The sequence below is a fragment of the Mercenaria mercenaria genome, chromosome 13 (assembly GCF_021730395.1).
Source record: "Mercenaria mercenaria strain notata chromosome 13, MADL_Memer_1, whole genome shotgun sequence".
In the NCBI taxonomy this organism is placed as follows: Eukaryota; Metazoa; Mollusca; class Bivalvia; order Venerida; family Veneridae; genus Mercenaria; species Mercenaria mercenaria.
Window position 1 is genome coordinate 48,251,100 of NC_069373.1, and position 23,721 is coordinate 48,274,820.

The 23,721-nt window shown below is 34.1% G+C and overlaps 1 protein-coding gene across 2 annotated transcripts in view; it reads right to left on the bottom strand.

Moving 5' to 3' along the window:
• LOC123529060 (sodium- and chloride-dependent GABA transporter 1-like) overlaps positions 1 to 23,721 on the bottom strand; it is a 32,314-nt gene that overhangs the window by 2,637 nt on the left and 5,956 nt on the right. Inside the window, exons 1-12 of one of the 2 annotated variants that reach the window (XM_045309256.2) lie at positions 13,790 to 14,767; positions 13,097 to 13,228; positions 10,161 to 10,372; positions 9,179 to 9,294; positions 8,528 to 8,660; positions 7,642 to 7,776; positions 6,755 to 6,858; positions 5,836 to 5,960; positions 5,145 to 5,257; positions 3,658 to 3,789; positions 3,101 to 3,203; positions 476 to 576 (exon numbers count right to left, since the gene is read on the bottom strand). In XM_045309256.2, the coding sequence (XP_045165191.1) occupies positions 476 to 576; positions 3,101 to 3,203; positions 3,658 to 3,789; positions 5,145 to 5,257; positions 5,836 to 5,960; positions 6,755 to 6,858; positions 7,642 to 7,776; positions 8,528 to 8,660; positions 9,179 to 9,294; positions 10,161 to 10,372; positions 13,097 to 13,228; positions 13,790 to 13,811 (1,428 nt within the window). In that variant the 5' untranslated portion in view covers positions 13,812 to 14,767. Of the gene's footprint in view, positions 1 to 475; positions 577 to 3,100; positions 3,204 to 3,657; positions 3,790 to 5,144; positions 5,258 to 5,835; positions 5,961 to 6,754; positions 6,859 to 7,641; positions 7,777 to 8,527; positions 8,661 to 9,178; positions 9,295 to 10,160; positions 10,373 to 13,096; positions 13,229 to 13,789; positions 14,768 to 23,721 lie in introns of those variants that run through there. The other variant, XM_045309255.2, reaches the window with a different exon arrangement.

Here is a 23,721-nt window from a genome sequence, read left to right on the forward strand (position 1 = left end):
ACAATATAAAACTGATAAAAAAAGGTTGCTCATATATAGTGAGGCTACCGACTAGATAATCATGTAAAACATTTCTTATTCCTGAGCTTTCTTATGGAGAAGAGGGACATAAGCTAGATTTTCACCTAGAGATTTGGACCGAAATTCGGCGTAGAAATGAAAGCCCTAGCCGATTCCGAAACAACAACAACAAAACGGGGTTGGTTCAGTTTCAGTTTGGTGTATATGCGAAATGGCCTGAAATCAAACGGAGTCTGTTATTTGAATGATAAGCTGCGTTCTATATTTCCAAAAGGATATTGCTAGATTTTATTAAACACTAGATAAAACACTGAACCTTTCTTTTCTGCATTATATTATTAAGTAGAACCATTCTGGGCGAAATAAAATTACAAAAGATAAATATTTCGTAGGTAATGAACAAAAAGTATACAGAAATATTAGAAATAAAACTGATTAAATGTATTTATATTACCATACATATAGATGGAGTAGCTATAACCCAGGCGAACTTCCAGAAAGGACTAGGGTAAAATCCAAACATTGAGTGTAGATTCTTGTAGAATCGATTGATGCCTAAATGAAATCAAATAGAAAATGATAAATTCTTCAGACATAAAACTGTACATTTATCATATGATAATAGTATACATTGGAATTCATTTGACGTTAAGAACCACAAATGTATATTTCTTAAACATGTGATATGTTTTATTTTTGATCACTATATGTTGATATTTACTTTTTATTAGAATGCATTCATGCTAAGATGTAAACCTCAAGTGTGAAACTAAAATCTTTTTGGGCTACTGAACGTATTTACTAGCTTCGGAAAGTAAATTGTTAAAATGAAAATCATTAATACAGATATAGTTAATGATTCACGTATCTTTTTTTTTTTCTTCTTTTTTTTTACAATTATGTCTCATTCATTACAAACTGAAAAGATTGTGTTAAGCATAGCTTATTTGAAAGTATGTTCTTTTTCAGCGCCGAAGGCTATACATCAGATTATAGAGGCATATCACAGATTCTTTGGTAGGGTCACTTTGGGCAAGAAAGTCCACTATTTCTAGGGGTAACCCGGACCCAATTTTTAACAAGGCATGTTATATACTGAAATGTTCGTAAAAAGTTGTAGATTCTGAAAGTAGCGGCATAAATTGGCATAAATGGTGGCGAGCTGAGAAATCTAAGGTGGCGTCCAAGACATCCGACATAAAATAAAAAAGGTGCTTTTTGTAAAAAATAAGGTTTTCTTCATTAACTTTTGATGAAATAAACTGCTGGCATGCATTGTTTTGTAGAATTATTGAAACACAGCTTTCATGAATTGTAAAACATTTTAAACTGTTACAATTAAAGGTAAAAAATATGTCAAACGGTCAAATTCCTGCTAAAATAAAAATGTTACCCATTCATTATCACTAATTTGTAGTTTTGAAAATTAGAACTTATAAATCCTTTTGAAAGAATTCAATTTTATTTACACAATGTATTTTATTTTGTTGGATTTAACGTCGCACCGACACATGATAGGTCCTATGGCGACTTTCCAGCTTTAATAGTGAAGGAAGACCCCAGGTGCCCCTCCGTGCATTATTTCATCACGAGCCGGAACCTGGGTAGAACCACCGACCTTCCGTAAGCCAGCTGGATGGCTTCCTCACATGAAGAATTCAACGCCCCGAGTGAGGCTCGAACCCACATCGACGAGGGGCAAGTGATTTGAAGTCAGCGACCTTAACCACTCGGCCACGGAGGCCCCTGAAAGAATTCAAAGAATGGCACAAAAAGATTATCTGATACAAAGAATGACAATTATTGATGCTTTACAGTGAAACTGTTGTGAAAGGTATTCATGTGACTTTATATGTGCATTACAAGCAGGTAAACAGAAAAGTACTTGAAGAAACTGATAAATATGGATACATGTGTCTAATTTTCTTCCTCAAGTTATGTGTAGTGTTCACATTACCGTGAGTACTGCTCACTGAGTAGTTATCACGTTAATGTGAGTATTGCTCACTGAGTAGTGTTCACATTACCATGAGTACTGCTCACCGAGAATAAATTAAAGGACATGTATTTGCATAAATACTTTGAAATCTGAAAATTGTCCTGAAATCATATGCTAAACTTATACTTTTATCTGTCCGATATTTGAGTTGTACGATTATTTTACCTCTTGACCTTTAATCTTCATAATGATTTTATTCAATTTATGTTAAAATGATACGCATAAAATCTGACACATCGTAGTAAAACATTAAACAGAAAAATAATTAAAATTTATATGAAAATGTAGACATGATTGTGTGTTTAAACATTGTAGTCATCATTACTTTTGTGGCGGCCATCTTGGACGCCATCTTGGATTTCTCAGATCGCCACCATTTATGCAAACTTCACACCTTAACGAACATTTTGGTATATAACTTGCCTTGTTAAAAATTTGGTCTGGGTTCAACTTTTTGAACGGCCTAATTGTCGCCCTACCATTGGTTTCACATCGTTTTGAATATTCAAATTAAACACGTGTAGTGATATTTCTTCATTAGACGTTATTGCAACACATGGATTATTAGGCTTCATGTTAATTTTTTTTGTTCTGTTTAGTTAGTCAAACCGATAAAAAAAGTGGTCATCTTTGTTATAGAGGAATACTGGTATTTATTTCGGACAGGTATCTGGGTAGAACTACCGGCCTTTCCCAAATCATTTGTGCAAACATCTTCACATGAAAAAAGTCTACGCTCCATTGAGAGGGATTTTGAATCCACAAAAGGCACGAGCATCTAACCTGCCAAGGAGGCCGCTCATATTGAAGTAGTGTCTAGTGTATCAGAGAAACAGGAATAATATTAAGTAGAAACTGTTTCAAAAAAGATCATCAAGACTGTATACGGTTTAAACACTCATGATAACCCATTGGTGATATATTCAACATTTATCATAGACCACTGGTGGTACAGAAGTCAAATAATTGTAACATATACATCTCAATTAACAATGAATATTCATGTAACAGATATACTAAAATGCACTGACAAAAGGTTAACTTATTTCTTTGTCGTCATCAAAGAAAAACATTGCTCACCATATCCCCATGAGACGGCGATGCATTCAAAAAATATAAGCAGCAGCAGACAGAGACCACTGGCGGCATAGAAGTCAAATAGCTGATAAATGTACATGCCTCCCTGTAAAAAATATTAGTAGGTTATTGAGCATTGTTCTATACAATACGGGGATATACTAGGACGAGTAGTCGTTCAAAAATAACGGGCCGATATGCGTGTCCTGTATGTTGTTTTTTTTTCAGTTGGGCACGACATGTATAGGCCTACATTTGTAAAAACAACAGTGCGACAAGCGTTTATTGACGTCGGACAACGGCTTACTGTACCGTCCACTGTGGGCGAAACCCTTTTGTTAGATCGTCAAAAAGAACATCCGCCTCGTTCGGGTGTCGAACTCGCGGCTTCTTCTGTGCTCTACGGACGAGCTAGAAAACTATTTTGATCAAAGAATAATTAATATTCATTGACGTCAACTTTCAATTTCTTATACTTTATACAAGTTTTTGATACAAAACCCAGAACTAAATAACATATGTATTCACGATGTCTCCGGAGGACTGATGGAAATACATACCTCTGTGACACACGACAAGCCGACTAGATACGACATAAAGCAGATTATACCAATGAATATTTCACGATGTCTCCCGAGGACTGACGGAAATTCATCAATCAAAGCTGTAAAGAACCCCTCCATCGTCACAAACTGAAAAAAAAAACACACACACATACATTTGTAAATACATGCGCACAGGATTTTATTATATAAGATGTTTATTTTCTGTCATTCCCTAGTATATCTAGCAGAAACAAGACCAACAGCCAGCATTGTAGCATCATCATTTACAAAAAAAATGAAAATAAGAGAAATTTCACTGACGAATGTACTGAGAAAGCTTTAATTTTACGTTCTACTTAATTGTTCCCCTTTGTTCTAGTAAAAAGTTAATAAGAAACTACCTGTTATTCGATTTTGATTACGTGATTTTGTATGACTACTAGTAAGGTCACAATCATTATTATTACATATTTATATAGCTATGTTTTCATGTGTACATACATATACAAAGCCTACACGTGCTTTTCAGAATACAAACGATTACGAATTAAAAAAAAAAGAAAGAAAAAAAAGACGACAACATAACTGCTTTTTAAATTGTCAACTAATAAATATGAACACACGAGAACCCAAACAAGACAAACAGATGTAAATATAAAACATTAAAAGATTTATTGGATAAATTACTGTTTTACAATTTAATAAGTGATTCTTCGGTCCATTTGCGAAGTGTTGTATCTAGCAGAGTATTAAAAGCAACCATGGTAACGGCTTCCTTAAATTTGACGGGATGAGAGTTCCAAAGCATTGGAGCATTGTACGAAACGCCCAGATTGCCACACATGGCAGTCCTAGTCTTTTTCACAACTAAAGACATACCGTGATGTTGTCTTAGGTTATTAATTGTCTATATCACAGTCTTCTACCTTATCATTTCTTTAGGCTGGGAAAATGATCATGTGCTATCATGTAGAACCTTATAGGTGTGTGTCAGAATTTTATAGTGAGTACTCTATATTTTACGGGTACTAAATACAGCTCGATCAGTACGAATTGTCTGGACGTCCTAGCTGCTGTTTTCTGTACATGTTGCAATTTGTCCAGCGTGGTGTTTGGGATACCACTCAACAAGGCGTTACAGTAGTCTAATCGTGAAGTAACCAGGTAATTGACAAGGGCGTTAATGGTGATAGCACGAAGGCTGCTTCAGAATATGGTGAAGAGATTTGATGGTGCCATTCTGTACCTTCATCAAAGCCGACTTAGTTGAATGAAACTTCAGGTGTCTTAGACTGACTAATTGATTAATTCATGAATTAATGAAACTTGCTACACTGGACAGGCTACTTTAAAGCAATCCACATTGGAAACGAACAGCTACGATGTTTTCCCGTTTAATATGGGAGACTTTTGTCTAATTCAGGAACAATCATACACATTTAACTAGTGCTATCTATTAAGGGGACTGAGATAATACGTAAGATCTTTACAGAGTGACCTACCTGACTGTCCAGTCCAAGCATAAGTAACATCAGAAAGAACAACACTGACCACAGTGGTGATATCGGCAACTGGACCATGGCGCTCGGATAAGCCAAGAAGGTTAATCCTGGACCTGACGAAATATATATCAGCTGTAAAGCGTACAAAGTTTCTTATCAAATTTTAGAACTAATTTCCTTCGTAAATGAATGTTTATATATATGCGACATTTAACAAATTTGTCTAGTGTTTTAGTCTAATACAAAACCATGATGCGTGTAGATTTTCACCATGTTCAACCGGTAACGCGGATTTGCGGTAGTGAACAAGAAAGTGAGGTAAATGTTACGCCAATTTACGGTCAATTACGTACAAAATTTGTAATAAGGAGTGAATTCATTGATATGAAACAAAAACGTATGTGCATAAGGGGGCGAAGAGATGACACCACCACATAGAAAAGACCGCAGAGACCAAATATTCGTGCACGCGGATTATTTTAGATACAGAATTTCATTCTGAAGTTTAAAAGTATTCGTACCCGATTGGAAACTACATACGGAAATGCCCGTACATCGCCGTTACAATTATGACACATTTGGCGTCAAAACCGCACATTTACGCCACCGGTAGAACACGGTGTTATTTTCTCAGCTGTGCTGCGCAATCATCAACACACGTTTTATGATCTTTTGAAGAAAAAAAACAAACCTGATGCCGCTACTTCACTGACCGGAAGTTGTTGTTCACGTGCCATGAAACCAATTACGGAGAAAATTACAAATCCCGCAAAAATACTTGTGCAACTATTCAGAAGTGAGATACATAGTGCGTCCCTGAAATATCCGATAAATTATTTCAATGTACAAAATAACACAGTGAAACCTATATACCTAAACAGCATCTGTGAAGAGCTAAAGAACCACCCCATCCCCGATCCCCCCCCCCCCCCCCCCCCCCCCCCCCCCCTACAAAAGTGTAGATTCTGTTTCAAACTAGGTAATGTTCGTAATATAATAATCAGTCTAGATCAAAGACCTCTGAACAAAAAGAATCAGTTTCCAAATTGTGTTGCTTACAGAGGTCGCACTGTATTCTACTTGTGGTTTACTGATTAAAACGTAGACTGTTGATTTCTTACGGAATCCTATTAGGGTCATTGTAGCGTTGCGTTGCCGTCCGCGAAGTGCGAGGGTACGACAAGACACTACGGTGACAATAGAAGGATTTTGTTGTTTCTACACTCCTAATTGTTCTTTTGTGGTGTTTCAAAAGTCCGTTTCGTACTTATGTTTTATGGAGAACTTCTAGCTTCAGAGGTGGAAGAAGACCCAAAATGCTCCATCCAGACACCATTTCAGGCACGGTCAGTTACCTGGGTATACAACCAGCGACCTTCAGCAAGCCAGGTGAATGAACATCAATTACCAAAATGTCAGTGTCAATATTGTCAATAGTTTTCATATAATATTATTTGTTTTGTAACAAATACTTGTTATTAGCGTGTAGATAAGGCTAAGGCGCATAATAATTATTCTGTATCTTATACTAATGTGTATACAAATGAAATACACGTCTCCATCTAAATATTTTTCCCAGTAATAAAGAAAGGAACCCAGAAGCTACTGACTTGTATACGTTATTATGGTACTTGTTGTAGCTCCCCAAAGCAATCAGTGACCCTAGCCCAAGTCCATACGAGAAGAAAACCTGAGTGACAGCGTCAATCCACACCTAAAATACAAAAAATCAACTTTATATGGAATAGATATTTAGATTTTAGGGACTGTTTAGCTTTGTTATATGAACAGTTATTGGTAATTCCATGTTTGTAATAACGAGAGATAAAAAATCGTTTAAAAATCTTCACTGTGTGCTTTGGTAATGTTGTTGATTTCTGGGCCCTGTTTATGGATATTTACTTTGAAAACATGTTTACCGTTTCCAAGAACAACAGAATGGTAATTAAAAATGTACCGGAATCGTAAAGTCATCACATATGTAAACAATACATTTAGTCAGAAGTAGAATAAGTTAAAATACAACTTACACTAATTTTTTATTTTCTCAAAAATCAAGTAAGAGATAGAATCAGTTAAAAATCTTACACCTGATCTTTTTTATCTTCTCAAAATCGAGTAAGATGAATAATCTGTTAAACAAAGCTTAGGCCCTGCTTTTTAGTCAAGCTAGATGTAGAATCTGATAAAATAAAACTTACACTAGAGGTTTTCGTTTGCTCAAAATTTGGTAAGAAGTAAAAATAAAACTTAGGCCTACACTAGAAATTTTTATTTTCTCAAAATCGGGTAGAATCTGCTAAAATAAAATCTACATTCTACTGTTTTCTATATTTTCAAAATCAGGTAAGAGTAAAATTCAATCATATAAAACGTACACTAGAAATTTTATTTTCTAAAAATCAGGTAAGAGGTGCAATTTCAAAAAAAATAAAACTTACACCATTTTTTTTTTTCAAAATCAAGTAGCGGTAGAATCAGTTAAAACAAAACTTACACTAGAATTTTTAATTTTCTCAAAATCAGGTAAGAGGTAGAATCTAATGCCGTTCATGGCTCCCGGCAGTGTGACACCACGAATCAGCAACACCGTCATCAAGACGTAAGGAAACAAGGCTGTCACATACACAACCTGAAAGTAACGTATTATTTTGCATTTTAATAACAACTTTAAGATATACTGAGCAAAATGCCATTTTATCAAATACCTTCGCTTCATATTTATCCTGGTATTTTCATACTTTCCGCAAATTTATAAGTATAATTTCTGTTGTTGTTTTCTTTTTTTCATCAACAATGCCATCATTATTTGGGAATCAATCTGAAAACGATTCAGCACCATTTCATCCGCCATAATAACGTTACTACCTGACGTCAACGTCAGATCGCGCAGACGTTCTGGTTATCTGGGGTCCTTATTACTTTTTTCTTTATTTACCTCTCATCATTGTACAACAAATATATAACATATTTATATTAATACTTGCAGTACATGTACACCGCCGTTCAATTTTGAATTATAGGAGACTTATTATCACAGATAATTTGTATACATACACATATCTTTTTCATCAACTCATAGTTATATAATGAAACTGAGGAACAGTCGCTAAATGAAGGTTAAAAGGTCTTAAAACCAACATAAGGTATTAAGAATCTGAAAAGTAATACGGGCACTGCTGTTCAATTCAGGAAATCAGTGGTTTTAAAAACTCGCTATCACCCTGGATCATATCAAGGATGAACTAAGTAGGAACTGCTTCTCAGAGTAGATAAAATATCTAAATCATACTACAGTGTGAATAAAACTGTTATATCAGACACTATTTATCAAAATGTGACGGAAAGCTTTGAAATAAAGTCAGAAATACTGCTGGGTATACCTTGCCTGTCCATTTGATGCCCTTCCATATACAGAAATAACACATGATCCAGACGAGGAGCAAACACAACGACAGTTGCCAACGTATATTGCCCGGTTGATCTATACCACTGGAAATCTGCAGCACATATCGCCTATCATACACCAAACAAAAATAAGTTCACTTTGTGCATTGTCAAGGCGATCACTATAGCAACAAATATTCGCTGACAGAAAGCTCTGTATACTTCTAGAATTGCGTCAAAGTAATAGTCTAAAGAATATTTGCAATATACAAAGGTTTAACATGCCACCTGACAGATGCATAAGAAATCCATTCCAAAGAGGAAAAATGGAAGACTGTTTCTGCGACATGCGATTATTAAAAAAGAAACAAAAAACGAATATGATTAAAGTGAACGCGTGTCCCTCATGCTCAATAAATGTGACATGTTTGGAACATACGTTTTAGTGGATTAAACTGATAGAAAAGCTGACATAGACAAAATTCAACATTTTTTTATTAGTTTCTTACATAGTTCATTGCTGACGAGGAACAAGTTACACAATGCCCACATAATATACAGGGCAAAAAAACCACTTCTCATTTTTATTTTACCAATAGAGATGACAAAAAAAAAAGAGAAGAAATCAACCAAATTTTCATACTCACTCCCAGAATTCCCTGACTGGTGATGAATACTTGGTTCCGTCGTAAAACTGCTTGCAAACGAAGTCACTTACGTTGCCGTACATCAACGTAATATTGGCGTAGTCTGTCTTGTTAATCTGAAATATGTGATAACAATGATTGTGTTTCTGTCACAAAATTCAGACCGAAACAAATCTAAGCATGCAAAAGTAAATATTATCTAAAAAATTCAATATGATTTATGTATGCTGACTCTAGGTACTTTTGCACGGTAATCACGTCTTTAAATTCAAGCTATGATTTTTGCCGTCCCGTTAGGCCCTTCGTGTACTAATTACTTTGTCAACGGGTACACACAGTAAGATGATGTCATGATGGTGATGATACGACAGAAATAACGAAGGCATGATGACGAAGACACACACTAATTGTGTACCATCGGCGTCATGGCTGACAAAATGATGACGCAATCGTAGTAATATTCCAGGTCCAAATGGGTTATTATTTGGAATACTGAGTGTTTAAGAAATGTTAGTATACAGGAAAGCACGGGAAAAAACATGAAAATGTGTCACAAGTTCCATCAAGGACAACATTAGCGATGTTACCTCGAGTTTCAATCTTTCATAAAACTCACAAGACGTTTGATCAATAAACACAAGTTAATGTTATGCCCCAGCTTTAGAACATTTCATTTTCATTGTTAACTAACAAGCCTCTCCCTACTCTCTATCGTTTCTTCTTGATATTTTTCTTCATCTGTTTATATACAATATCAGTTATTTCAGTTATTATGTTGTCAGTAATGAATTGGTATTTTTGCATTTTCCCAGCCAATGTTTTCGTTAATATCTTTAATGGAAGAGCGTATATTAATAACTTGCTGTGCGACCCTTTTTGCATTTTTTCTCTCTTAGTCGGTTGTGTGTGTATATATTTATTGAAAGAAATAACAAATAAAATATTTTTAGATATTTTATAGCGACATGAGCAAATGTTTTACCTCAAAAGTGTAGCTCTCATTCGAACACTTGTATGGTATATGGTCCCTGTCATAGGCGGACATACAATTATGTGTGTTCCACCAACTGTTACAATGTGACCATGGCAACACAGAGGTGAAGGACGAAAACAGGTAGAAAATACCCCATGCTAGGATAACGATGTAGAAAATGTTCAGCCAGGCCGCCATTACAGCTGCAGCGTATCCTACACCTGAAATAGGTAAATATTGGTGCTTACCCTGCTTAATTTCTATAATGAACTTGTCCATCTTTCAACTTGGACAGTACCATTAATTGTTAAATGGGATGCATACCAAAAAGATACTGACTGAATGGCGAACAGTGCAGATCATGATCAGACTGCACGGATGTGCAGGCTGATCATGATCTACACTGGTCGCAAAGACAGATTCAATAGTGTCCAGTATGATAAGGGCTAAGGCGTTCAAATTACTTGCCACTCAAAGCTTTTGGTTCGGGTTTTTGTTACACCCATCAGTTTAGGTAATTTCCTTTGATAACGAAGAAAGATTAAACATATGTATTTCTTATTTCTCTGGCTTTTATTTCAGTCACGGTGGGGCTTGGTAAAACCACTGTCCTCCTCCGCCAACCAACTGGACGGCTTCCTCACATTCGTATGAAAGAACTTGTCTCTAAGCACAGAGTGCAGCTCGAACCCACTGCTGAAAAGGGGCAAGAGTCGGCGACCTTAACAACTTTACAAATATTAATTTTTCCTGTTTCTGTATCACAGCAGAGAAAGGTGGTTTCACGATTTGTTGTCTACATTTACTCCTGGAGCCATTTCTTTCTCGGGTATCCCATACTACTGTTAAATATACAAACAGCTTTTGCTAGACAATAAGTGCAAAGTGTCTCTGTTGTAAAATCTGTTTAACACCATTCTCACAGGCCACTGCAATGGTTTACATCACAGTAAATATTTCTTGATGATTCTGTAGATAAGATAAGTTTCACGTCAATTTCATTTTGCGATTTGAAAGAAAACCGCAATATTGGCGTTGTTAGAGATCGTGCTTTGTAGGACCACATTCGTAACAGATCGCATTTGTAACAGGTGTTACGAATGCGATCGCATATGTAACAGGTGTTACAAATGAGATCGCATATGTAACAGAAATCAAGCACATTTGTAACAATTTTTGAGACAAATGTGATCGATGCCGATTTTTGATGTGACACCTGATCACATTTGTAACATGCCATTTTCAATCGGAAAAATGAACAAAAAAGTGCATTTTTACATCTGAAACACATTTGTAACATGTTTTAGCTCACTTGTACGAAGTGACAAAGTGAGCTATTGTGATCATCCTTTGTACGTCGTCCGTCGTCCGTTCACATTTTTCTTGTGAATACGATAGAGACAACATTTATTGACATTTAGATGACAATAATTACTCAGTCTGATTTTAGCCTTGTGAACGAGATAGAGACCACATTTTTTGTTTATTTTTACTAAACTTGCACACAACTATATCTATAAGATCTCGGTTCCTTTCAAAAACAACCGTATTGCACCATCTTAGTTGGAGTTACGGCCCCTGAATCGGCAAAAAAATGCTGATTTTATCCTTGTCAACACAATGGAGATTGCATTTATTATTTGATTTTTTTATTAAACTTATAAAACTTCTTTTAAAAACAACCATATCGCGCCATTTGTCTCGGAGTAATGGCTGAAATGGCAAAATTTGCTTATTTTAGTCTTGTGAACACAATAGAGACCATATTTATCATTTCATTTGACCAAACTTGTATAGAAGTTATATATATATATAACATCTCGGTTCCTTGCGAAAACCAGCTATATAGCACCATTTGTCCTGGAGTTATAGCCCCTAAAATGACAAAATTTGCTGACTTTAGCATTGTAAACATGACATAGATCACATTTATCATTTGATTTTGACCAAACTTGCATTGAAATTATACATCATTAAGATCTTGCTTTTTCCCTCGAAAAGTAGCCACATCATGCTATTTGTCTAAGAGTTATGACCCCTGAAATGGCAAAAATCGCAGATTTAATAACATGTATATGTGTAGTAACAACTCATGTTAGCGATAGTGGGCCATGACGACCCTCTTGTTGATTAGAGGGATACTTCCGGTCAGGTTAATATCTTGGTACTGGTTTGTTATCTGGCAATTAAACTTGGAAAGACTACCGTTATCATGACTGGCCTGGTCATAGTAGCATGGTACTACATGAACATGTCACTTATAAATTTCCCATGATAATAAAAATTGAGCCAAGTCACGGGAAAATTGGCATTCGGACATTTTTGTGAATTTCTGGAAACTCTATATTAAGGCTGACCTGCCATTTATGCATCTGAATTAGGGTCAGGAAACTTCATATTCAGGTAGAATAAGCCTTCTCTTTGAAATAATACCGAACGATGTGAGCTATGATCAGACTGCACGGATGCACAGGCTGATCTGGACCTACACTGGTTGCAAAGCCTCGAAGATTCCAGAAGATGATGCGGCTCAAATAATTTTATGACGTTTTTGACGTCGACGTCGACGACGACGACGCTAACTTGTGATGGTGCTTATGGCAGTAATTTAGTTATGTTACGATGATAACCAACTGACTGAACATTTGCAGTATAAATCTCAACATGATACATATGTGCTTCTCATGTCAACCCCCATGTTGGACAAACACATTCGTAACACATTTTACCTGTTACGAATGCGATCGCATACGTATGAAATCTGTTACAAATGCGATCTGTTACAAATGTGGTCCTACAGTGCTTTGTGAATTTGCGTTTCATCTTGTCCGCGAAACTTAGCAAATATAAAACCTCGTGAATATTACCATATTTACAGTACTCAAGATACATTAGCATTGCACTTTTTAGAAATAGTTACATGAATGATATTTAGATTGTTTAACCTCTGAACGCTGGTGATATTTTCCACACTCCTATGCCTCCAATGCTCAGCCACTGACCCAGAGCCAACTCCATAAAATACATCGGAATACCAGCGAATAACATCGTTAGTAAATATGGTAAAAGAAATGCACCTGAAATATACCAGGAAGTAACATCGTTAACACATATGGCAAAAGAAATGCACCTGAAATATACCAGCAATTTATATCGTTAGCAAATAAGGCAATAGACATGCCCCTGAAATATACCTATAAACTACACAGTCAGCAAATATGGCATTAGAAATGCCCCTGAAATGTACCAGCAAGTTATATCGCTAGCAAATAAGGCAATAGACATGCACCTGAAATATACCAGCAAATTATATCGTTAGCAAATAAGTTAATACACATGCACCTGAAATATACCAGCAAACTACACCGTCATATGACGGTGAGGTTTGCTGGTAGTAAAACTACACCTGAAGTTTATAGGGAATCTACATACTGTATCAGACATGAATTGATAATTAAATGCATCTAAAATAGACAAGTAAACAACATTGTAATCAGGCATGGTAAACAGAAATACATTGGAATATATATCTAAGCAACACCGTCAAAAACGTACTTAAATATACTAACAAACGACTTCGTCGTCAAGTATTAAAATGCACAAAAAAAACACTGTTGTAAGGTGTATGGAAAATTCACCTGTAATACAGGCAAACATCATCGTCGCCTGGTATACGGAAAATGCACCTGTAAATACAAACAAACACAATTGCAGTCATGTGCAAGGGAATAAATGCATTTGCAAAACACAGGCAAGTACCATCGCTGTCAAGTGTATTGGAATAAATGCACTCGCAATATACAGGCAAACACTATCGCCGTCAGGTGTATTGGAATAAATGCACTTGCAATATACAGGCAAATACCATCGCAGTCAGGTGTATTGAAATAAATGCACTTGCAATATACAGGCAAATACCATCGCTGTCAGGTGTATTGGAATAAATGCACTTGCAATATACAGGCAAACGCTATCGCTGTCAGGTGCATTGGAATAAATGCACTTGTAATATACAGGCAAACACTATCGCCATCAGGTGTATTGAAATAAATGCGCTTGCAATATACAGGCAAACAACATCGCTGATAGGTGTTCAGACAGGCGAATACTATCGCCACCAGGTGTACGAATAATGCACTCGCAAGGTACAAGCAAACACAATCGTTTTCAGATGTACGGAAGTGCATTAGTAAAATACAGTTAAACAAAATCATCCTTAGGTGTACGAAAAATGCACTTGTAATGAACAGACAAATAACATCACCATCAGGTGAGCTGAAAATGCACTTGCAATATACAAGGAAACACAATCTTGCAATATACAAGGAAACACAATCGTCGTCAGGTGTACGAAAATGCATTAGTAAAATGCCTTTAACAAATAAACAATAAACAAATCATCCTAAAATGTACAGAAAATATACTTACAATATACAAAAAAAAAATCATTTTCGTCACGTATTCGGGAAAATGCCTCTGAATCGTACAAGCAAAATATTTTCGACAGATGCACTGAAAAACATCCTGCCGTATAAGGCAGACAGCATCTTACTCAGGTATACGGGAAATCTGCTTGCAAAATACAAGTACGCGATATACAAGCAAACCAAATCATCTTCCAGTAAAAAGAAAATTCCAACTGCAAATACAGACAAAAACGTCTTCTTCAGATGTGTTGAAAAATCCTCCTGCAATGTAAAGATATGCAATTAACAAGCAATCAACATCGTCGTCAGCCATAATAAGAATTCCACCTGTAAACCAAAACGCATACAATATCTTCGCCAAGTGTACGATAAAATTCACCTATAATATACATGCATTATAATATACAGGCATTATAATATACAGGCAAACAACACTGTTATGAGGCAACTGCAATGTACAGGAAAATAAAATCTTCGTCGGATATATGAAAAAGTATACACCCGTAATATACACGTCAACAGCATCGTCGTCAGGTATATATGAAATACTCATGCATATACAGCCAGTATACAGGCATACACCATCGTCACAAGTTATATGGGAAACGCATATAGAATATAGAGGAAAAATCTTCTTCATATATATAGAAAAAATGCACCTACAATAGAAAGGCAAACAACATCGTCATCCGGGGTACAGAAATGCACATGAAATTTACCAGCAAGCAACATCGTGGAAAGGTATATGAAAAAAATAACGCATGTAATATACCAGTAAACAACATTGTCGTCAGGTATATGAAAAAACACATGTAATTTACCAGCAAACAGCATCTTTGTCATGTATATGGAAATAAGCGCAAATCATTTACCAGCAAACTACACCGTCGACGGGTATATGATAAAACATATGTAATTTACCAGCAAACAACATTGTCGTCAGGTATGTGAAAAATAAAAAGTAATTTACCAGCAAACAACATTGTCGTCAGGTATGTGAAAAATAAAAAGTAATTTACCAGCAAACAACATTGTCGTCAGGTATGTGAAAAATAAAAAGTAATTTACCAGCAAACAACATTGTCGTCAGGTATGTGAAAAACAAAATGTAATTTACCAGCAAATAACACTGTCGTCTGGTATATGAAAAATAAAAGTAATTTACCAGCAAACAACATTGTCGTTAAGTAAAGGAAAATTGCTCATATTATATACAGGCAAATTCTATCATTGTTGAAGTGGCAAGATGATGAGTGTATAGATGAATTTTCAATTTTGATAGAAGAAGTTGCGTCCCCTTTGTTTAAAAAGTATATAAATGTCAAATCTGATAATGTCATATCCTCTGATAATAATAATGCATGGTTCAATGAAGAATGTTTTGAAAAGAGAACTGTTTTTTATAGAATGTTGAATACTTACAGATTAAATAAATGTGACGAAAACAGAATTAATATGGTACGTGCAAGATCTGATTATAAATCATGTATTAGAAAATGTAGATTTGAATACGATAAAGCTGAATCATTAAAACTTGTTCAAGCTAGACATAAAAATGCAAAACTTTATTGGAATATGTTAAAGAAAAGTGCTGGCATTCAACGGTCTAATGTACATATTGAAACTTTTGAACAATACTTTAAAGCTGTCAATAACCCACAGAGCCATTTTTACTCACCAGATGATGATATTACATATTTTATCCTGTCACTTGCAGTATTTTCGACCCGATATCAGGGTGCCGTATATCTTTCTTGATATACCGTCAGTTGATCATGTGACCAGTGATATACGGTCAGTTGATCATGTGACCTTATTATCGATATTGTTGTCATAAGAAATTTTGCAACGAAACCATCATCATTGTGTTGGAAATGTCCGAACTAAGAAAATGAGTGGTCAAATAATGAGTTTTTATTCAAAAGTTATTGCGATTTTGCCGGTAATCACGTCATTATATAAGTGACGTCATTACGAATATGACGTCATTAAAGCGGTTGTCGCACACTTATTTTTGTAAAATAAATTGCCAAATATCGGAAAATGAAGTAATGACAAGATAAATAGAATAATAGGTTAGTGCCTAAGATGGAGAAAGTTTATCTGGCGAGGTGGAGGAGGTTATCGGGTGATATTACATATTTTATTGAACGTTACGAAAATGAGGAATTTGGAGTTATGTTTGATGAATTAAACATCACAATTAATGAGTATGAAATTACCAAAGCTATAAAGCAACTTAAACCTGGTAGAAGCGGAGGCCCAGATACCCTTTTGAACGAATTTTTTATTCACGGTAAACATGTATTTATGTCATCATTAATATCTTTATTTAACAAAATTTTCGAAAAAGGTTATTTTCCAGTAAGCTGGTCTGAAGGTTTTGTAATTCCATTACAAAAAAGGGCAGCATTAATGACGTAAATAACTATAGAGGCATAACAATACTAAGTGTATTGGGTAAACTTTTCACCCGCATTCTAAATAATAGATTGTCTCATTGGGCTGAAATATATGGTGTATATGTAGAAGCGCAAGCAGAGTTTAGACCGAATATGGGGACTACTGATAATATTTTTGTATTGCATGGCCTTATTTCTCACATGCTTAACCAAGGCCGACAACTTTTCTGTGCATTCATTGATTTTACTAAAGCTTTTGACTACATTGTGCGTGATAATTTATGGTTTAAGATGATAAAATTAGGTGTACGTGGCAAAATTTTGAATATAATACGATCTATGTACTCAACAGTGAAAGCAAGAGTAAAATATTGTAACAAATTAAGTGATGAATATGAATGTATACTTGGTGTAAAACAAGGTGAATGCTTATCTCCCTTTCTCTTTTCAATGTTTCTAAATGACTAAGAAGATCAATATATTAAAAGTGAAATGAAGGCATTGATGTTAATATGTTTAAAATGTTTTTGATTATGTATGCCGATGTTATTGTTATTTTTGCAAATAGCAGAGATGAATTGCAAATTGGTTTAAATGTTCTATCAGATTATTGTGATAGATGGAAGCTTACCGTGAATACGTCTAAAACTAAAATCATGATATTTAGAAAAGGGGGAAGATTACCTAGAGATATGAATTTTTATTATAAAGAGCAGATTATTGATATTGTTACTAAATTTACATATTTGGGTATCGTTTTTACTACAGGCGGATCTTTTGCAGAAGCACAAAATACAATTGCAGGCCAAGCAATGAAAGCCATATTTAAAATGAACAAATATCTTTATTGATTTGTAAATATTTCTACTTCTCATAGGTTGGATCTTTTTGATAAGCTAATAAGTCCTATTCTTAACTACAGCAGTGAAGTTTGGGGTTTTGTACATGGCAATGCAATTGAAAGAGTTCACATGCAATTTTGCAAACGCATATTATGTGTTAAGAAAACTACTCAAAACGATTTCATATATGGTGAACTCGGTAGATTATCTTTCCAGTCAATGCGTTATTATAACATCATAAAATACTGGGTAAAAATATTGCATACAAATGAGAACAAATTTGTTAACAAAGTGTATAATTTATTGAAAAATGATTGTGAAAATTACCCAAATAAAACAAACTGGTGTTCACTAGTAAAAAATCTTTTATGTACGTTAGGTTTTTATGATGCATGGTTTATGCAAAGTGTTGGTAACACTAACCTGTTCTTATGTCACGTAAAACAAAGATTAAAAGATCAATTTGTACAAAATTGGTCAAGTAGGTTAGACAATTCAAGCAGGGCTATATTCTACAAACATATTGCTATTTTTAAGTTTCAACCATATCTCAATTGTATAAACATCAAACGTTTTTGTACAGATTTTACTAAATTAAGAGTTTCTTCTCACAGATTGCATATTGAATCTGGCAGATGGACTAAGCAAAACAGTACACCACTTAATGAAAGGAAATGTTTTTCTTGTGATGTTTTAGAAGATGAATACCATTTTGTATTGGAATGTAAAGTATATAATAATCTAAGAAAACGTTTTATTCCCATGTATTACTGGAAAAGACCAAATATGCCAAAATTTATTGAACTGTTAAATTCTGAAAATGTTTGCATAATACGAAAGTTAGGGAATTTTGTGAACAAAGCTTTTGCTTTAAGAAAAGAAAGGTTATACCCAGTTGCTGTCAACGAAAATAGTGTTAATGTTTCTTAATATTAGATACTCTCTTTTATTACAGACTGATTTAATTAATTTAGTAAATGAACATAAGTGCTATATGTACGCCTAGACACGGTATACCGTACGCTTTAAACTAATATTCTAACCTCTCATTTATAGTCATTTTAATTGGTATTTTCTTAAGGCAAACTGCCATAAGAATCATATTTTAATTCTTTTGTTTGCAGTGTATTTTGTTTAACGTAATAGTACCATAAAACTATAATTTACAGTTTATTTGATATGTTGAGCTTGTGTTTCGTTTCGGCAAGGTCAACATTCATATTGTGTATATATAGTATACATATGATGTGTATATGATTGAAAATGTGTATATATGTGTTTGTATAAGCATACAGGATATAACATATCTATTAGAGATGGATGTAATCGAGGTGTAAGCAACTGGGCCAGTAAAGTGAAAGCGCTGTTAGAAAATTACGGTTTTGGTTATGTATTGAGAAACCCAGAGAGTGTTTCTTTACACAGCTTCTATTTACAATTTAAACAGAGGGTTATTGATGTATTTATTCAGTCTTGGAATAATAGTATATCAGAGAGTCAGAGTCTTTGTTTGTATAAATATTTTAAACCTATGTTTTGTTATGAAACATATCTGGACTTTGTACCTGTGAAATATAGAATTGCCTTGTCTAGATTACGATTATCGTCACACCAACTACGAATTGAAACTGGTCGGTATGGTAATGAAAGAATTGATAGAAATTTGCGTACTTGTAGAATATGTAATACTAACGACATTGAGGACGAATTTCATTTTGTGATCAAATGTAACGCCTATAGAGAAATTCGTACACGGTACATTAAGCCGTATTATTGTGTTAGGCCAAGTGTATTTAAGTTTACTCAGCTAATGCAATCCAATAAGAAATCAGTTATATTGAATCTTGCCAAATTTGTATATCATGCTTTTGCCTACGTCAGAATATGATTGTTGTAAATACATAGACATGATTGAACATAATGTGACTATATTATAATATTTTGTAAGAACTTACAACGGGTCATACGGTATTTTCAAATCACCCCATGCATTCATAACCTATTACTTAGTAATCATATTAACTAGCGCTATAATTGCGCCAATTTCAGTATTTAAGTGCGGTGTACTAGTTATTCCCAGAGCCATTGCACTATTTTGTATTGAAAGCTATGTCTGTCGAACCGTTATTACTCGTTGTATGCTAGTGAATCAGATGTATGTTTTCTAATGCGGTTGTGTTATGTATGTTCATACTGTTTGACATAAATTAGAATTTTGTACGCGCTGATTTCTTTATGCAAGACATTACCTCAGCATTTATATGGATCTAACTTTTTGTGCCTGTACTTCATTTCGTTTATTATTAGGCCTATACAGCAAACCTTGTATTTCGTTTCGACAAGCTTTGCTGTCACAGAGGCCTACAGTATAGTTAGTAGTCTATGTTTGTACCTTAAGCCTTGCTAACGTACGGTAAGGCTTATGAGGTGGCCAGTGTGTTGTTATACGCTTTATTGCATCGTGTAGCGATTGTAATCTTTATGGGTTCAGTTCTGTATGCATAATGGTATGTATAAAGAAATAAGCAGCTTAATTGTTTGTATCTATGATAGATTATTTGTCTGTAGAATTGTACCTACATATCACAAGTTATATCTATATGCTCCATGTAGTATTGCAAGTTCAAATTATCATATGTTTAGTTTACCCTATTGACACTATAGTATATACTTTGTATTTCAATGCAGATTTACTACATCCTTTTGCCCGTATCTGCAGGCTACGATTATTTATCATATTAAAGGATATTATACGTGCGTGTTAGATACTGTAATGTAACTCTTAATTGTATTTCATTAAACTCAGTTCGTGCCGTTTCAAATCATAGGAGATTATATGATTAATGACAATGTTTGCTTCATTTATAGTACAGTAATGCCAGTTTAGAGCCAGTGCAAATGTTAGATTACAATGCAGTTCTTTAGTTCATCCTCTCTATTTAAGATATTAACGAACATACTTAGTTTCTCTATGCAATAATCAATAACATTTATATGTATTTCTATGTTTTTGTGTGCGAGTGTAACTATGTGTATATATATGTGTATATATGTGTGTGTGTGTATGTGTGTGTGTGTGCGCGCGCGCGTGCGTGCGTACGTGTGCGTGTTATTTGAATGTGTCACGTTGTATTTGTTAATACATCTGTTTGTAACAAGATACTTAATGTATACGTTACAAGAAATAAACTTTGAATCTTGAATCTATTGATCGAATGCTACCGGTACTACATGCTCCATCCTTGGCCCTCTTTTGTTTTTAATTTACGTGAATGACATGTCAGCTGTAGTCAAACATAAATTGTTATTATATGCTGATGACTCTGCAATTTTAGTTTCTGGAAAAAATAAAGAGGAAATTGAATCCATACTCAGTTCAGAACTTGAAACAGTTAGTGAGTGGCTCATTTGTAACAAACTTTCACTACACTTGGGCAAAACTGAAGCTATATTATTTGGATCTAGGGGGAGGTTAAAATCGCAACCTAATCTAAATGTCACTTGCAATGGACATGCGATTCAGTCGAAAGGCTCAGTGAAATACTTGGGTGCTACAATTGATCAAAGTTTAACTTTTGAGTCTATGGTCATGTCAGTTATACAGAAAGTTAATTCTAGAATAAAATTTTTGTACAGAGAAAAGGATTATCTCAACTTGCACACTAAAAAGCTATTAGTAAATTCTCTTATTCAGTGTCATTTTGATTATGCCTCTTCAGTATGGTTTTATCCAATTACCCAAGAGCTCAGAAACAAATTGCAAATATCACAAAATAAACTCATACGATTTGTTTTAGATTTAGACTGTAGGTCTCATATTGACAAAGGACATTTTTCCTCTTTAGGATGGCTATCGGTTGCCAAAAGAGTTGACTTTAAGACACTTTGCCATGTTTTTAAAATTTCTTCCCATGCAGCTCATTACTATATGGAAGAAAAATTTGTTTTGGCCAGTTCTGTTCACAATTACAATACTAGATTCCGAGTTACAACTACAGAAAAACAATTAAACACTAATTTCAATTTTGCTGATAGTAGCAGATACTCTATTCCAAAGGTTAAAAGTTTTGGCATACGATCTTTTGCGTACAAAGGTTGTTCCTTATGGAATAATTTACCACAGCATATAAGGGATTTTCAGCCCTATAATAAGTTTAAAGTCAATATCAAAAAGCACCTTTTTGCACAATGATATATGCATTTTAACATTATTGCAATTATTTCATGTTAGTATTTTTTATCCAATTGTGATTTCATTTTAGACTACATTTAAGTTCAATAATTATCGGCAATAGTTTTATTAAGTGTATTTGCCTAATTGTGATCATACCGAAGAATATTCCTCCGGCCACTAATCGATAGCGGTCAGATTTTCTATATAGAAATAAGAAGGGCATGTACACATTTTACTTAATAACAAAATTACTAAAAATAAGAAACCTTAGGTGCAAAAATATTACCAAAGTTCAACATTTCATTCAACACAAGGTTTTTTCAAATTAAATTCTATCTTAATTTTTGATTCGTTCTTCGCATGAAGTTTGATGCAATCATTTCATCATTTTTTTCCCTTCTTTTTTCCATATAAAATGTGCAAAAATCTCATACATGCGTTTCTTCAAAGCATTTTTTTGTATAAAACCATTGATATGAAAGCTTAGGTGCAACAACTTTCCTACTCTCATTGAACTTATCTTTTGAATGATATTTATTTCATTTTTGTGAAATAAAAATTTGATTCGTTCTCAGACAGTTTATTTTCACTAATTTCGAAGAAAAATTAACTTCAGCGCGAAGTTGTTGTTGTAGCGTCATAAGCAGACGATATTATAGTAAGCCGCGTGAACATGCGGTATTGTTATCAAAACGTTAAAGTAATGATTTAATCATTTAAAGTAATTTTACTTCGCCAGTAATTCATTTTGTGTTAATATCACAAATTAACAATATAAGAAATGCAATTAAATATTGCAATTAATATTTCGGTTCTAAAAAGAAAGAGACGCGCATTTCTTCTTATATTGTTGTTCTCACCTTATTTCATATACATTTAAATATCAGTGTCAATTATGCCAATTATGTCAATTAAACATTAAAAGAGATAGCTTTCCTAACGACCCTTGGATCACAAATGCAAACTGTCGTAAAAAGGTAAAATACAGAATTTTTTGTATATATTTTACTTAATAATTTTTAGTAAATAAATTTAAGGTCCGCCTTAATCAAATTAAAGCTGGAATATTTAATAATGTCCGGAGCATTTTTTAGCAAGAATGTTTTTGCAATGTAAATAATATCTGCATTTAAAACAGAATTGAATTTTACTTCAGTAACTTAATGATATATTTTTGTTTTCGTGAAAATTTTAGCTGGTTTCATGATCTTTTCATTTATCATAAATGTCGTCGTGATTAACTTACTTTCATAATTTATTGTACATGTTCAATTCAAGATAATTTTACATAAAACTTATTTCTGTACTGTAATCCTATTGAATGATAGTTTATAGAAGTAATAAAATGTTATATGCATCACGCATAAATCCTTTTTATTGGACCTGTAATAAAACTTGCCTCTAAACAAGGAACGTTAAAACAACACAGACGTTTATAACACTGATAAGGCTATAATTGCATTTTGAATTACGGGTATTTTCTTTTTGTAATTACAAGGTATAATTATCATGCGATTTTAATCTTTCGCATATTTTTTATTTTGCAAACAGTTTTCATATATTGGTGGAATATGACTCATATTTTTGTGTAATTATATTAAAATGAATAATGTCTGCTTGAATACGGCAAAATACCTGTACCACGCTGATTGCCACTATCTTTTTTTTTTAATTTTACAAACTTCCTATTTTGCCAATATTTTAAGAATTACTGACCATTTCAGA